This window comes from Aspergillus saccharolyticus (assembly GCF_003184585.1).
Source record: "Aspergillus saccharolyticus JOP 1030-1 unplaced genomic scaffold BP01scaffold_54, whole genome shotgun sequence".
Taxonomy (NCBI): Eukaryota; Fungi; Ascomycota; class Eurotiomycetes; order Eurotiales; family Aspergillaceae; genus Aspergillus; species Aspergillus saccharolyticus.
Window position 1 is genome coordinate 38,751 of NW_020290664.1, and position 16,607 is coordinate 55,357.

Here is a 16,607-nt window from a genome sequence, read left to right on the forward strand (position 1 = left end):
CTCACCTGGCTGACATGGCTTATCTGGCTTCGCCTGGCTGACGTGGCCTACCTGGCTCACCTGGCTAACATGGCTTATCTGGCTCACCTGGCTGACATGACTTATCTGGCTTCGCCTGGCTGAAGTGGCTTTCCTGACTTATCTGGCTCTTCTGGCTTTTCTGGCTCTTTTACCTTGTCTGGCTCTGGTGGTTCTCCTGATTCACTCACCATCTGCTGCACGTTCACAATGAAGTTCAGTGGGAATCAATGTCCCTTTTGCTCCTGTCTACTGAGGTCAGTGGTTCGCCAGCGACACTTCACAAGATGCGACCGTGCAGAAGAATGGCATCCGTGTCCCAGTTGCCACGAAAAAATTCAGGTACGCGACTTTGGACTTCATCAAGCATCATGCGGAAAGATAGCGAACAAAAATCATGGCCACTGTAGTGCGCTGTCTGCTTTGGCATCCCAGCATCCAGTATTGATCCGCACGACCGAGCATCCGTCAGAACAGATTCCCTGGAGAGATGGTCAAGGAAACACTTCTGTTAATACCATGACCCACGACGACGTAATTATCCAGATGCAACATAAATATACTGCTTTACAATCGGATTTCATGCTGCTTGTTGAGAAATTGCATGAATTTGGAGCTGTACTTATGAGTTGCCGCCCTATGCCTAGTGATGTATCGCTGCATCGATCCGCGATACCTGAGTCTCGAAATGCTCCAGCTCTTAATAGTCCCCTGACAGTTGAGCCCCAGACCCTTTCCACTCATTCTAGTCCGGGCATTCAAAAAAACAGCAATCCTCTTTTATCTGGCATCGACGCTGCATTGTCTTCGAAACCCTTCGATGCTAGTATGCTTGCCAATCACTCGGTGCCTCAAGATAAAGGTAAACCCTAACGTAGCGCAGACTCCAGATGTTTCTAATTTTTATCCAGATACCGAGATGCCTGATTTGAACAACAACGAGGATGAAATCAATACTCTAGAATCAGCAAACTCCCAACAAGCCGGTCTAGATGAGAAGCCAAGTAATCCAGGCGTCGGAATTCAGGAAGAAGAGAAATTTAGCAACAATCAGACAAGTACAAGCAGTTCCGTTGCCATGGCTCACAGCAATTGTGACGAACAGCAAGGGAAGGCAAAACTTTCGTTCCAGAGGCCTGGAAGAAGACTTTGGAGAGCATCGCCCAAGGCAAGGTCTGAGAATACGCGTATTAAACCGCAAGGTGAGAGTTCTCAAAGTCTTTTGAATAATACTGACTATTTCTAGGTAATCGCCGAGCTGTGATGAGATCACTGGCAAATATCAAAGACCCTGTTGATTTGACAATGTGTGCTGACGGTTAGTCTGCCCGATCAGGAACCAGTATAGATACTAACTCCACCAGATGAGCCCGTCAACAAAGGAGTCTCGCCCTGTTACCAGATATCTAATGAGGATTTGCGCACCTGTGAGCCAGGACAATGGCTCAACGACAATATTATCTATGCATACTTGTCTTTGCTCAAAGATTATGCAAATTTGACTGGGCGTGTCACTTGTCATGTTCTTGATTCTTTCTTCTTCACCCTCAACCTGGAACAAGGCTATTCGGGAGTTAGTCAGAAGGGCTCGCAGATACCATTAGATGTTGATATTATTCTCATGCCTATTTGCACCAGACAACACTGGACCCTGGTTGTTCTGCATCCTCGCACTCGGGTGATTCAAAGATACGACTCCCTTCACGGTCTTGGGGACAACCATGTTCATCAAATTCAAAAGTGGCTGGACACAGAGTATAAGAGCGGGGCTGGTCCGGAATGGACTATTGGAGATCATGTCTCCCCACGGCAAGATAATAGTGATGATTGTGGTGTCTTCGTCCTTGCAACAGCAAGGTCAGTGATCATGAGAACAGCTCTGGACTACAACACGGATGTCATTGCCATGATGAGAAAAAAGATTGTTGAGGAACTTAAGGAGAACCTTCACAGTGCCAAGGTTCAGTTGGAGCTCTTTGAGTTCGAAAGTCTTTATGAAAAGTAAAGCGTTTTAATACAAGCAAGGAAGAAAAGAAAATCTAGGACAGGTATCATGAGATATTAAACTTTATCTTACTAGTGGTATTACATATATGAATTTTCGCTAAATTGAAGAGCCATACAATCTGCACTAACTGTAATTCAGAAAAAGCCCCAGTCTCTGAATTTGTCAGCCTTACCCAAGTAAAATACTAGTCAGTACACACCGCAGCACAACAAGCTATCTGAAACTATCAAACTTTGTCAAGTCCTAACATCGTGTCAGCTTCCGACTATACGGCTGTAAGAGCGCGATGCCAACCGTGTCTTGCGGGAGGTATCCCAAGAAGTAACAAACATTATGATATTTGTCGCTCGTCGATCATAGCACTGTATGGTAATCTCAACCTCGCGTGGCCTTTTCCTATACCGTAGCCATCTCGAGATACAGAAATCTATGTGGAAAAAATTTCAGAGATTTTGCCTGCTTAGTTCAGCTAGAATGCTGAATTCCAATCATTGAATTTTGATACTATATATAAAGGTAATATTATATAATACATCTCTACTTTGTTTCAGGCTTATATAGGATTAGTCACTTGATAATCTATAAAAGCTATTCTCACACCTAGATATTAACCGATCAGTACTTATTCTTTAGTTGAATTAGACAATCAATCATTACCATGAGACTGCTTTGCATCTATCTTACTCTAGCTATCCCACATGCCGTCTTTGCTATGATCAAGGTACTTATCTCATTATTTCTATGATGATCGCTAAGATAACTCTAGATTAATGGTCTTCAAATCCTCAACAATGCTTCTTCAGCGCCGCATGGGGCATGGGGATATGCTAGGAATTATTGTAATTAATAAAAAGCACTAGACAGAATCGTGTTCTGATGGGTTTCAATAGCGGATTCCGAAAAGCTTATGCCTTATTATACGATAGGAAGTGCCGATCTGGCTGCTGATTTCTGCAGCAGTACTCAGCGTGTACCGTTCCAGATCCCTCTATGGCCGCGACTCAAAGCTTATCCTGGATCAACAATCTGTCCTCACTATACACTCGAGAATTTGACCAACAATGGATCTGGCGTTATATCCTGGTATGGAACTTCGTCTCCGAGCTTAGGAAGTTGGACATTATCAGACGTTTTGATGCTCGAAGAGATTGATGCTGGTTTAAGTATAGAAGACAGGTTCAGCTTTATGTGTTCTAGCTAATGACAAATTCAGAGCTTACTGAAAGCAAATACGCAGACAAGCAAGTCATAGGCGAATGCTTTACATCATTCAAAATCCCAGAGAGCATCTCAGAGACTACTTTATATACAGTCTATTGGCTTTGGAACACATCGGTCAATACACAGAATGGGTTTCTGGTATAAATACCAGTATTTACATTCAGTTCCTTGACTGACAGATAGCTAGCTATATACCTCATGCATTGATATTGAGATCATACTCGAGGTAGAGGATTCATTGTCAACCACAGGTGTGAAGAGCCAATAATCTGTCTAATATTGATAATAATGTTTCTAGCTCCGCTTGGACCACGAACCACCACGAGCTATGCCGCAAACGCTCCAAGTAATACTGGACTTGAGCTAGTATCATCCGATGGGATAATTCCGCCCAGTACATTACCCGTGTCGAGAACTTCGAATGCTAATCTGCCATCTTCGTCATCGCAAGAAGGACAGACCTCTGCAGTTAGTGCAGATACTCAAGCTGGCCTGCACAACTCGACACTATCCCCAACGCGTACAAGCACAAAGGTATCGTCGGTGGCGTGCACCGCCTCCAGTTCTTCAGCCTCTGCACGTATGAAGACAACTGCCTCGACTCAAATCTCAGGCTCGACTCGACTATCAGTCTACAGAGGTACGACAGGGCTGCAGCAGTCGTCCACTGAAGCCCGTTCGAAGATGACATCTTCAACTGAAGTAACGAAATCACATCATACTTCTACAAATTGTCCACTTACAGCCATTTCATCACAGCTTGGGCCATCATTGCAGTCTTGTGTGGCTACGAGATCGAGCTCCCGGAAAAGTAACCAAAATTCTGAGAGCACATCCGCTACTGCAACTCATTCTAAGCAATCAATTACTCATCAAGCTTCAGCGGCTTCATCAGACACCAGCGACCCCTCCTGGGAGGTCATAGTTACTCACACAACAATACTACCCTACGAGTATGTATCATGGGTTACAACTACAGTTGTAGTGCACCAAACTCTGTCAAAACAATGATTGCATAAAGGCAGTACGATAGGATTTGTTAGGCACTGGGTTCTCGCAGTCGCATAAGAGGGTATCCTGATTTTATTTGATGTTATAATTAAGGTCAAGGATCTCAGAAGTATTAATGTTAGGTGGGGGTTTCGAAATGAACGGAGGGACGACATAAGAGGAGCACTCTTCCACTAGTTACGAATGGAAAGTTGAGACAAGAACTATCAGACTCAGGTTTTCATGGAGTATAGAGCTCTATCCTTTGGCACTGGCGTGGCATCGTGAAGGATCGTGTCTATTTAGCTTGCAAGGTCTAATTTGAATTATTTACCGAGCCCGCTGTATAAGACACGGACAATCGATCCACAATTATTCTTACTAAGAATCTTAAGTTTATAAGTAGCTGTACAAAGCACATCTCTATCAAATAGTTTTTCATCCAACATTCCTTATCCGCATATATAGTACCTCCGTTTGTCATTTACTCTGGGCGCAGGAAGAACATGGCTTTAAGATATGGGATAAAGTAGTTGACTCATATAAGGAGGATGGTGGTGACGAAAGACGATAAGATCTGCACGGGAGACCGTATGTAACATTAGCGCAGTACAACACTGGGGTGATGACACCTTCAAAAAACATCCATAGCATTGAGACTGAATTGAGGTGTTCTATAAGGAACAACTGCATGAATTTTTGGATGATATCAGTCAATAACGCCCAGGCTAGCTGACACGCTCACAACAAAATTGACAAGCCATAAAAGCTCCTTTTTAAACTCTCGGAGGCTTTCTGCAGCATCATACTCAAGATCAAAAGACCTTAGCTTATTCGCAAGGCTCTGGCGAAGTGAACGGAGACTCCCAAATAGATGATATAGCTTCCATGCATGCTTCGACCATTCGGTCGACCTTAATAATTGTTCTGCCAGCCAGGAAAGGGATTTCTCGTGCATAGAAAACTCTTTGTAGATATAATATGCAGATTCAGATGCAAGAGGCGTTCGAATAACAGAAATAAGATCGTAAGTGTAGAACTTAAAATCTGATAGCGAATTCTGCAAAAAGAGACCAAAGCCAAAGCTGTAAAGGACTGATTGCTCGTGTAGGAAACCCAGGCAACGAGATTGTGTATACTCGAAAAGAAGCAGGTCCGTGTTCGGAGGTATTTTGTCTTTGTGTATGAGAAGACGTAAGAAGTCGACAACTGTTTCGTAACTGGAGAATAATCTTACTCTCGCTTCCTGCTCCGTCTCTATTAAAGCCGGGTGTGGAGCAGCTGCGATGATCATATCAAGAGACTCCATAGCGCTATACGCAAGGCTGGCCACAACAGCCTTGGTCTCCTTCTGTATAGGAATCCTTCCTCGCACAATCTCATGTAGCAATTTGCCAAAGGTATTCTTGGATATGGAATTACTGTTGGAAACAAGATGTCGAGCCGAGTATAGAAACATACTAAGTCCAATTGCATAGTCAAGACAGTTGTTCTGCTGGAGAAAATATGCTATCGTCTGGCATTGCATATAATCATTCGGGTATCCGGCTGGGATATTGTCCAAGGTCATGTATACTGGAATGTATCGGTGACATTCGGCCAGGCTTTTCGGCAAGCGACTGGCAACCAGAGTTCTGTGAGACTCTTGTCAGTAGTGGTCTTTGTATAAGGAAGGCAACTCATACTGAAATAAATATATATGCCTTTGTGTGTGATCCATTCCACATAGAAAGTAGCCAGTATAACAAATAGCTTTGTTAATGTTGCCTTTTTCTATGCTAGATAATCTGGGTGGTTCCTAATTATTGCTTTGTATTCAGCCATCATACATAGCAGAGGCTTGATTAAGATGTTTGTGGAGCATTTATACCTTTTTTGAATCTGAGATCTTCTCAATTTTGGGCGCCAGGCAATCCAAGAATCTTTGATTCTTAGAATCAAGGCATCGATATTCACCTGCAATTGAGGAGCTAATCTGATCCAGAACCTTCGAAGCCTTGGTGTCCAGAGAATCTGCAATCTTCTCGACTGAAAGTAAACGCAGCAGGGAATGAATAGAACAAGCCAGATTAAATAAAGAAGAAGACATAAGGTAGTTGCATCCATAGCCGATACTTTCTAAAATCACCCAGCAGGCATGTAATGACTTTTATGATAAATCCTCGAAAAATATTGACAATTAAAGGCTTTTAATTATAATTCAGCTTGATAATCCTCCTCAACTAAAGCTAATATATTACGTCACAGCTTCAGTACTGCCATCAGACGGTCAGGCATCTATAATAAAAAAAGTATAGTACGAAGAGTCTACTAGACTAGATAGTATTACTTCTCTCTATAAAAACTTGATTATATAAGTTAAACTCTGTAAATATTTCAAGGTGCTTCCCAATACTCAGATAGTTTAGTATAAGTCACAGATTATACGTGTAAGTATAAATCTTAGCTCTGTTTTATACCTGCTTTACGCTCCCGGGCTATGTATGAATAATATGCAAGAGCAGGAACTTGACCCTACATTTCAGGCAAGTCATTACATACAGAGTAAAAAGAAAGAACTTCAGTTTGGATTTATAACCAATGTATGTGTTATTTCTCTTGCTATTCACATGTCTTCCTCGATAGTGATACCACGTCATGAATATGACACAGTCAATTCTAATTGGAAAGTTCCTGGGGTTCATAATACCTGAAATCTGAAATCAAACACGAGATTGCGATTATATCGGTTACTATGATAGGCGAACAGGTATAATTTTCATAGTCATTTCCAATGCTGTGCTAAAGTCAAAGAGTATCAGTCTGCGCAGATTCTGCAAGAGGCCTCTCAAGTACAATTTGAGTAAAGTCTGAGACAGAGAAATTTGTCGACAACCAAATTCTGGCTGATATTGAGAATTTAACTAGATTGACCTGAAATATTGCTTTTCTGTAGTACCTTCTTAGCGGTCACTCTTATTCCAGAGAGATGAAGACCTACTTTTATTTGACCGAGCATATCCTTGAAAACTTTGGCAATTGAAGAAAGGCACTGTGGGACAGGGTAGGAATTATCGTCTTCCTCATACCAAGACGGTCCGTCCAAAAGCTCCAAAGAGAGAGGTTTGGTTGGATTGTGAACAAATGGTTCCGCCGGCAGGTGATTGATATAAGAATCTTGAGTCATGCTCTGGCTGACAAAATTTACCGATCGAGTTGTCAAATCTGGAGACCCTGTTTGTTCTGATGGCGGTGCTTTTATCAATTCTGGTGGTTTTGGAAAAACATAGTCATCAAGTATAAAAAAGTTCCGGTTCTGATCTTGACTATTTGACATTTTGAAAATGGAAGATTGACTGGAACTTTATTCCATGCAATTAGGATTGTCTTTTTCTTTCTTATATCTTTACTGCTTGGAGGACAGGAGATCAGGACTTGGAGTTTTAAGGTTCCTCAGTCGATGCAAGGCATAGGTAGAGAAAGATCAGGGTTTCATGCTTTAATGACACTATACAACAATTAAACTTAGTGCGCTATCGATACAAAACAAGCATATTGTATTGATTTACAAGATAAGTACTAGCGAATGCTCCCTCTAAGGTGAGGTCATAATTGTCTACTTAAGAAAGGGGAATAAATGCCACGATCTTAAGAGGGGAGAAGTAAATGATATACACACGTGATTTAATGTATTAGCGTGAAGTCCACCTATCTCAGTTTGCAAATATTTACAAATACTAGGTACATCTCTTCAAATTATTTGTCGATTTCATGATCTTTCAAGCCCAGTCCTCCAGTATCAAGCTTACAGAGACTGTAGGAAGCAAACAGTATCCCTACCTTTCAACATAGGGAAATAAATCACGTTACACCTATGCACAAAAGCAGTATTGAGTTCTTTCAAAAGGGTTATCATTTCCTGAAAAAACTCCAGCTTTGTCTTGTGGTATTCTGAGCGATTGACCAGACTCTGCCAAATATTTTCGAAAACCAGGTTAAAGTTGTCCACAGGGTTGGCAAGAAAGTAGCGAAGCTCTGTAGAGACCGAGCCATGCGCATCAAAGTACCACGTAAGGAAGGATAGTTTGAGTAGAACATCTCGTGAAAGGTGCTGAGATATGCTTTGGACGTGATCACACAGCGATTGATTATCAAACATGTGTGCGATGTCCTTATTGTGAATACCAGTTTCCCCAAATTCCTGACAATTCTTCACAAGCAATTGAATGTCGGGATTAAGTTTTCTTCGAAAAGTTTCAGTGCTAAAAGCTTCATTGCTCAGGCATGATACCTGGAAGATTTTTAGAACTGATTCAGCCGCACTTCGGAGGCAAATTTCAGGAAGTGGAATCTCGTGTTTCTTTTCTAATTTTAGTGATGTTATATTGAATTATACAGACAGACATGTACGTACCATAATCAAGCTATGAGAAACAGAAATATAGCTTATGTAGAAATAAAACAAGGGTAGATCTTGGAATTGCCTATGTTGTATCTTGAAGCATAAATTGGACAAAGCCAGCTTTAAATACACAGCTAAAGCCTTTGTCTCTGTAAACCCCCGATATGTAGTGTCCAGACAAGTATATTCCTAGCGCCAAACATGTTTAGTAGCATGAGGAGTCTGCCTCTAGGATGCAAGAGGACTTGGCGGGTCATCCAATTTTACCACATCGGATCCGGATTGTTTGTGTCAGATTTCTAGACTGCTCCAGCGCACAGGCGCAGGCGCTCGGGTGGTCAATGTCTACCCGGGAAGATATTGACCACCCAGGCAGCCTTACCCCGCTTTCGTGTGCGAGTGATTAAAAGACCGTCCAGAGACCACCAGTGCAACTACAGTCTTCTTGTTCAACCTTTGTCATCCCTATTTCTGATCATGGCCGGCAATGAAGAGTCTTCGAATAAATTAAAGCAGGCTATTTCCTGTAAAATATCGGAGCTTGTGGCTCTTACTCGCGCTGCGGGAGATGATGTGAGTTATCCTTACCTCATAACTATTTTCATGGCTAACCTGCCCGACATAGGCGGTCAGTGATTATTTAAAGCAGATTTCGGAATCGGACAATCAGCTGTTATCTCTTCATCGGGCTCTCGTCAAAAGACTTAGAAGACGGTCCAAACCGTATACCTCGATTTCCGAGCGTCAAACATGGTTTTCGAACTTCGTTTCGCGAAAAGGAGAGAGGCTCTCTGTTGACGAAGCAGAAGCCCTCGCGTCCCTCACGAAGAACTGGGCTCTTGTAGACATCGAATGTCTTAAGGCTTGTGCTGAGATTTGGACTACATGCCCTCAGTTATTTTGCGACGGAGTAGCGCCGGATAAAGATATTATTCGACGGTGCTACCACGATCTAGAACGCATGGAAGATCTTGATGCAACAAGACGCAAGGTATTGCTTGTAACTTTATCTCGACAAGTTTACAAGAGACAGAGCCAGCTTCTTTCTAGTCCAAAAGCGCGAAAACGTTGCAGGAAAACACAGAGTGACCATGATAGTCGACACTCTACTTTTCTAAACTCTGCATTAGTCGACATATGTTCACAGCTGTGGGACGACCCAAAGAAGGATCAAGACACAAGGAGAAAAAGGCTTTCACGCTACTCATTGTTTGGATGGAAGTGGGATAGGTTGACTCACAGTGAATTAATACTTTCGCTGACTCATGTGGCAGCAAAAAGGTCCTTTAACCCCATCTTTTCCATCTTCAAAGACTGACTAGCCATAGATTCGAGTTTCACAAGTGGACTTATATTAAAATCGAAGCTTTGAATGCATACACGGAAACGTTACCACAGTTTGCCATTCGAGAAACTTTACAGAAGGCTTGGGTTGCGATTCTGAACTATTATGAAGGCAACACCGCGTTACATCAGGCAGCGAGGCCCAGCCCTCGGGAAACTGAGGAACCTCAGGTCAACATCGATTCAGCACAATCATCGGACTATCGCAATAGTCCCTCCCTTGGCTTCGATCTCGCTTTTATGGAAGATGTGTTTGCTTCAGATGAACCCTACTTATACCTCCCCAAACGTCCAGTCGAAGCAGATAGAGTTGGCGTTACTGGTGATTGTTTCAGACCCACTATGTCGATTGACGATATAATTGCTTCGTGTAACCCTTGGTTTTCACTCCATGGTGCTGGAGGGAGTACAAATGGTCCTCTACTAACTTCAGCCGGGACCCAGAATATTGGATCAACGTACACGAATGGTCATATTGAATACCAATCGGCTTTATCTGAATCGGGTACGTCGACCAATCCCACAAATGCGACACTTGGTCTGTCTATCGAAGCGACATCAGAAGCATAAGACAATCTTTGATATGCTATTGTGTAGTAGGTGGGCGTTAGTTACATTGACGTAATTCACCCCTTGTAAATCCTTCCATGACTGACTCTGCCATTTCTCGTCAAGCCTCCGTATTACTTTTCGGATTGTTTAGTACTTTAGTACTGGGGGGCTTTGCGAGTATGTAGTAAAGAGAGCCAGAGATAATAGCCTGGTCTTTAAAGTAGAAGGGAGCTGTTCCCGGAACAAGTGGCGGTCCGTCGAGAATCTGGGGTGTGCCTTCAATTATAGACACCGGGATTATATAGGCCGCTTTTTCCAGTATTCTCGTAATTCCTGTTGTTTTCCAAACCTGCAGACCGAAGCCTTCTAATGAAAGAGGAATTTCCGACACGCATTTGACTAATATAGGCTCGAGGTTTCTATCATCGTCGCAAATAGAAGTGTGTTGACCTCTTCCCCGCCACTGTGCTCTCGGAAGAAATTCCACAAGTTCGTCCATAGTGAGTTTTCTGTTGCTTTAAGCGATGGAAAACGATATCATAGCCCGGATAACGACGTAGGGTGATGGCTTTGTCTGTGTAGGAAGGATTTTAGCAACGTAGATTGCATGGGGTGCTTGTTGCCTACATTCACTTTCAAAATATCAATAGTTATCTTGTGGCTTACTTTGACATCTATCCAAGCCAGGGGATAATTTTCAAGCTAACTCCTTAGATATAGCAGGATGCAGTGTGTTTGCTTTGCGCGACTTGCAACGAGGCAAGGCATTGTTGGTGGGGTGGAGGGGTTTTCCATGATGCCCAACAGAGATACGTGGTTCGTAGCAAACCACTAGCGCACTTTTTAGCCTAAGGCACTACTAAGCGGCCCCCTGCGCGGTCACCTGATGCGGGTATTAACATCTAGGGATAGCTTTCGAGTGTCGGGTCAATGTCTACAGTCAATGTCTACCTGGGTAGACATTGACCGGGTAGACATTGAGTAGACATTGACTGGGTAGACATTGACCCGACACTCGAAAGCTATGGTGACCTCGAAGGTAATTTATTATATTGAAGGCCGCTTTATGCATCTATCTGCATCCTTTTCATCTGTATGATGCGGCCTACCGACAATTTGCAGCGCATTCGCATCAACTTTCAGTCATCCGAAGCTATAGATTTAGATGAGTTCAGAATGAGGCAAGAAAATAGCTCCTGGATTGCACAATTGGCTGCTAGTTTGCTGGAGTGACAACAAGTCCTCTGTGCTTTGTTGCCCCCTCGTAGGATTCGCAAATGTGACCCTTCTCAAACCTCAGAAATGACTAGTGGTACGCTAGCAAAGGATACTACTGGCTAGTTTTACTTAGGAGTATCGAGTCAAAATCTCTAGTCCTGTGTGCTACACTCTAAGAGCAATCCTATGGAAATGTTGGGGCCGGCTCTATCGTTGAACTCATGAGAAGGGGTTAGACTGATAATAAAATATCTAATTAAACATATTCTTGGATAGGCCTTTCAGATACTTCGGAATAATCATTGCCATGGCTGCGCAACTCATTCGCCATTGTAAACAGCAAGTGTTGAAGTGACCCAATCATCAAGTCAGATGATCCTCCGCTTGCGATACGGCCCCTTGTTGCCTTTTCATACTACTCTAGATATGATGTTCTTGACCCTGATAGCCATCGCCTTTGTTCAGTGAATAATTGCTGCTGCATTGCAGCCTCGAAAGTGTGACCTAGTCACAGCTGTGGCTCTGTCATCCAGAGAATGCTTGTATGCATTTAGGAAATAAGAATTGAAAGGAAGATGCCAAGGTAATAATCAAGCATGTTTACTTCATACTAACATTGCGTTCCTTAGTCCATATTTGTCGTAGTGACCCAAAAAGTATATAAAAGACTTGAATGTGTCCCCTGATATCCGTTCCTTTTCATCTTAGCCCTAAGCTACCAAGTCCTTCACTGCTTATCTAGAGCAATTCCTCATTCTCCATCATTCGAGAGAAGATAATAGTATATTGAAGCAACAAACTCGAGGGTTAGTTCTTGCAGGTTTGTTCAAATCATAGTGTAATTGTATAATCTACAATGTGGATTTGTGTTAAGGAACTAAAGCCCCAGCTGCGCCACACAGTTTCCTTCACCAAGCGCTCAGCATGTGGTCAGTTAACGATATGCCTCGGGGACGTTACGACCTGTAATCATAGGCGTGAGGTAACTCATAGACGTGAGACAATACGGCTAAAATATGATGATTGCGCCTCGATGTTTAAACAAATCATTAACTGGGACCCGGACTCAGTCTCGGCCTCAAGAGAGATGTAAAGGATCTAGCTGCAACATTAGTATATTCGGGTCTCTATTGTTACAGCTATAAGTAATACTAATGTGAACTTGACTTCGCACAGACTAACTCAGAAATTGAGCACGTAAGCTATTTGAGAGTATTTAAAAACATGTCTCTGCAGTTATTCAACAGGAGATTCGCGAATTTCGATGAGTATATACTCCATTATCTGGACTAGAATTTCAGGATAAAAGTAGCCAGGCTCCTGTAGTTGACACAACCCACCAGATAGAACTGCTCAAGATGGTCTTTGAATTGAAGTTCAAGTTGCCTAGTAAGTTAATAACCTGACCTGACTCGTGGCCCTCGCGCAGTAATCAACAAAACTTACGTATTACGATCTATTTTGGTCGGCGGAGGGGAGATATCTACTAAACCCAGTCCTAGAAAAGCAGATCTTGGCCTAGATCACTATCCTACGCCGATGGTTTCAAGCTATAATTACTGTAAAAGTTACTTCACCAGGGATTCCATGTACATATGTCAGGCTGCGCTGTATAACCTGGGCAGTTGCGGCGTAGCTTCCTAGCCCTCAAAAAAGTTCCTGTCTGTATCCCGAATGCACATTAATATCAGTTTCATTTAGCGCTTCATCTGGGAGCCAAATGTGCGCTATGATGGTGAAGCAAAGCCTAGATGGGATTTGGCCATTTAAGCCAAGCTAAGATGTCGGGGTGAACCACAACAAGTATTAGTGGAAGAACAACTACGAGGATTGCGACTATAGGCGAATAGACTTCGCGAGTCCATAAGCAATCGGAAAGAAATGAGAGAAATTAGATGAAAGGGCCAGTCGTCCTCAGTCAGGGCTTATCTAGCCACCTCAGTTTGGAGCGGGTTTCCGCCTGACTAATCTTGGGAATCCCAGTCTCGATATGGTACCATGGTAGTCGCTACGCGGATCTCAGTTGCATATCCCCTTTCACTGAAATAGGGGTAGTATGATCTGTTTCTAGGAAGTTCTAACAAGGCCGAAAGTACTCTTCAAGGCGTGCCCATTTTTATAAATGCATACCCGAACTATTATAAATTCTTCCATATTTCCAGTTCTGTTGGCTTACATTGTGACCGGTATCTGTATATTATAATAGTAAGTTTATCACATCTATCTCTATAGAGAGAATGAAGTTAATTAATAGGATTGTTTTTAGCCAGGGAAGAAATGTTTGATTCATTCCGATTATGCTGCCGGTGAGGAGCCTACGATACTACAGGTATTAAGAAACCCGGTGCACCGCCACCACCACCATCCACGCGATGATGCTGAACACCGAGATCTTTGACGACAGTTCTGAGAGTATTGGGATGGATATCGGTCTACTATTACTTTGATTTAGTTCCAACTCTTTATCATTGAGACCATTAATTCTAAGGAGCACTGTATACCAGTGCTTCTGCTTGTTGTTTCCTCACAAGGCAAGCATAGATCAAGTTTAAAAGAGATTTAAGGGTGGCTGTTCGCTGGGGACACTTTCATTAGAAGACATCTTTGATTAGTTATATAAGGTATGGAGATAGAGAAATTCCTCCCCGCATGTAACGTCAAAGGGTCGATTAGATCTAGAATATCTCAATCATTGATGTCTTTTCCGTGGGAAAAGATTATTTAATTGGACGATTATTGTACCGATCCGTGATTGATGGAGGTACTGGTCTACATGGATAAAAACATTGACGTAGGCGCCATATCCCGGAGTCATCTCGATGAGCTAGTTATCTGTAGTTGAATCTGTGAGAAAGTGCCTTTCTTCCCTTTTCTACTTATTTATCTGTACTAATTCTTATATAAGGCTCTTCCTCTAGCTTTGTTCTTTATATCGTGGTTACTGAAAAGTTCATCATACTTTGACAAGGAGTCTTAATCATGAGTGAATACGTTCACATACCTTCCCAGAGTGAGACTGGATCTGGTTAGTATCGTCTGACTGCACTTAATTACATGATTGACAGGTTTTCCAAATCCTTGAAGAAGATAGCGAAGTCAGTGACTCCTTGTACCAGAATATGGTGCATACTCCGTCACAAAAAAGCGGTTTTTCGGATGATTTTCTGCTAATTGAGCGCGGTCCTACCAACATAATCGAAATCTCAGCAAGATTGGCTGCGTATGTTCAGTTTTGCACTAGTTATGCTGGCGGATAAGTCAGTCCTTTAGTCGTTAAGCTGTAACGAAGGACTCTGAAAATAGAGAAGCGTGACATTCGGGCTGGAACAACATACCAGCTTACTTTACTATGGTGCGAAGTATGCCGCTTGACTACACCTGCACCAGGACAGACCTAGTTGTTCTCGTTCCCAGGAGTGATGTTGTGGCTTTTCTAGTTGTAGCATCCATGTCTGTCGTAATTTCCGGTGCATACGTGTAGGATATAGGTCATTCTCATTCGTCACGGGCGAGCAACCATCCAGTCTTGTTATCTCCGGAGGAGTCGTTCATCTCCTATATAAGAGACTCCTTCATAGTTGTCATCACGATGTTGGTGATCTGCAGTATCTCCGGAATAGACATAGATCGAGTCTCTGTCAGTGCTGTTCACGTGCTTCTTGTCGGCGCGCATTGATTGACCCGCTGTTTAGGTTTTTCCATCGACCAACACAGAAGTATCTTCAGAGAATGTCAAAGACGCAGTATCAGACGCCTCTGGCCCCGTAAGTCTTCAGTTTTAACGTCGCTAATCAAGCAACTCACATTTGCCTATTCAGATTAGCAACTCAAGATTTGGGGAGCAGCTTAATAGCTTCTCGATCAGTTATTGGCGATACGCAGTAAGTCAAGACTCACATTCCCTGGTATTTTTAATGTCGTCATTGCTGAATTTGAGAATAGAAATGTACTAAGATTTTTTTGTACTTGGAGAGGGTGCGAGAAGAGGGGCTATACTCATCGCTCATCACTCAACGAGCATATCATCTACAAACATATTGTCCCAAAGTCTTTCTATTGTTCTCGCTGTGGAATGAGCTCCGACTATTTTCGCTGCATTGTTGATCATTTCGAAAGACGCCATGCAGATTTGCCATTACAAGCTCCAAAGTACAAGCCCGGTGCCAGTGTGAGGTAAGAACCATGCTCTGTATTGTATATCACACTTAAAGCTGACTTGGCATCGTGAGAATTTGCGAATTGGGGGAGTGTGGGTGCGAGAGACTTTTCAAAAACTCCATTGAGCTTCTCAATCATCTCAAAGAGTATTTCAAGCAGGTCAACAGCGAGGCACGCAAAAGGTGTAAGAAGTTCAACTGACGATCAAAGGAAAGCAAAGAGCTAAAACAACCCCAGATCGCGAAGTAGGTTATAGACACGAGGAAGTCCAGGCGAGCCCGCACCCACAGAACAATGGAAGTCACAGACCATTGCCTGAAACAAAGCTAGTCTTAGCTGCCGTCTCGCAACTTTCGAGTATAAAAGAACAAAAATGCATTGTTTCTGTAAGATCGTATCTTCGATCGTACGAAATGCACTTGGAGTGGTGGGAAGAGCGTTATGAAGGCTTCTCTGAGTAAGTTCGCTGACATCCAAAACATACCGCATAGACGCTAAATCTTCCCGAAGCTGTGAAATAAAGCAGACAGTAGTTACTTTACTCCCGGGGTACTATCGCAAGGAAGCAGGTTATCTTCACGAGGCTTTGGAAAACACAGATGACCTCCATATCATTGGAGAGATTTGCTATATTAACACTATCTATGTCCTTGCATTACAGAACGTCCAGCTGTGAGTGAATCTATCATGATAAAAAAGAATCAGTACTAAGTTACA

General features: G+C 42.8%; 6 protein-coding genes across 6 annotated transcripts; 4 read left to right on the top strand and 2 right to left on the bottom strand.

The window, feature by feature from the left end:
- The first annotated feature begins 57 nt into the window (after positions 1–57).
- Positions 58–1,228, top strand: BP01DRAFT_188335 (uncharacterized protein). The gene has a single exon (XM_025570928.1). The coding sequence runs from the start codon at positions 229–231 to the stop codon at positions 889–891; it is 663 nt and encodes a 220-aa protein (XP_025426979.1). The 5' UTR covers positions 58–228; the 3' UTR covers positions 892–1,228.
- Positions 938–2,039, top strand: BP01DRAFT_395412 (cysteine proteinase; the record flags this gene model as incomplete). The annotated part of the gene is made up of 3 exons (XM_025578394.1): positions 938–1,220; positions 1,265–1,336; positions 1,383–2,039. The coding sequence occupies 3 exons, from the start codon at positions 938–940 to the stop codon at positions 2,021–2,023; spliced, it is 996 nt and encodes a 331-aa protein (XP_025426980.1). The 3' UTR covers positions 2,024–2,039.
- Positions 2,040–2,684: 645 nt separating this feature from the next.
- Positions 2,685–4,062, top strand: BP01DRAFT_369402 (uncharacterized protein; the record flags this gene model as incomplete). Its single annotated transcript, XM_025576550.1, has 7 exons — positions 2,685–2,747; positions 2,793–2,865; positions 2,917–3,189; positions 3,240–3,385; positions 3,435–3,498; positions 3,546–3,887; positions 4,007–4,062. 7 exons carry the CDS (start codon positions 2,685–2,687, stop codon positions 4,060–4,062), a joined length of 1,017 nt encoding a protein of 338 aa, XP_025426981.1.
- Positions 4,063–8,021: 3,959 nt separating this feature from the next.
- On the bottom strand, positions 8,022–8,694 carry BP01DRAFT_350061 (uncharacterized protein; the record flags this gene model as incomplete). Its single annotated transcript, XM_025573782.1, has 2 exons — positions 8,631–8,694; positions 8,022–8,576 (listed from the first exon to the last, which is right to left on the bottom strand). The coding sequence occupies exons 1-2, from the start codon at positions 8,631–8,633 to the stop codon at positions 8,022–8,024; spliced, it is 558 nt and encodes a 185-aa protein (XP_025426982.1). The 5' UTR covers positions 8,634–8,694.
- Positions 8,695–9,095: 401 nt separating this feature from the next.
- On the top strand, positions 9,096–10,532 carry BP01DRAFT_377375 (uncharacterized protein; the record flags this gene model as incomplete). Its single annotated transcript, XM_025577010.1, has 3 exons — positions 9,096–9,191; positions 9,244–9,899; positions 9,947–10,532. 3 exons carry the CDS (start codon positions 9,096–9,098, stop codon positions 10,530–10,532), a joined length of 1,338 nt encoding a protein of 445 aa, XP_025426983.1.
- BP01DRAFT_360764 (uncharacterized protein) lies at positions 10,188–11,088 on the bottom strand. The gene has a single exon (XM_025575984.1). The coding sequence runs from the start codon at positions 11,011–11,013 to the stop codon at positions 10,633–10,635; it is 381 nt and encodes a 126-aa protein (XP_025426984.1). The 5' UTR covers positions 11,014–11,088; the 3' UTR covers positions 10,188–10,632.
- Between the last annotated feature and the right edge of the window lie 5,519 nt (positions 11,089–16,607).

Excerpts from the sequence above, each read along its gene's own strand:
- BP01DRAFT_188335 (XM_025570928.1), top strand. The coding sequence starts at position 229 with ATGAAGTTCAGTGGGAATCAATGTCCCTTTTGCTCCTGTCTACTGAGG.
- BP01DRAFT_360764 (XM_025575984.1), bottom strand. The coding sequence starts at position 11,013 with ATGGACGAACTTGTGGAATTTCTTCCGAGAGCACAGTGGCGGGGAAGA.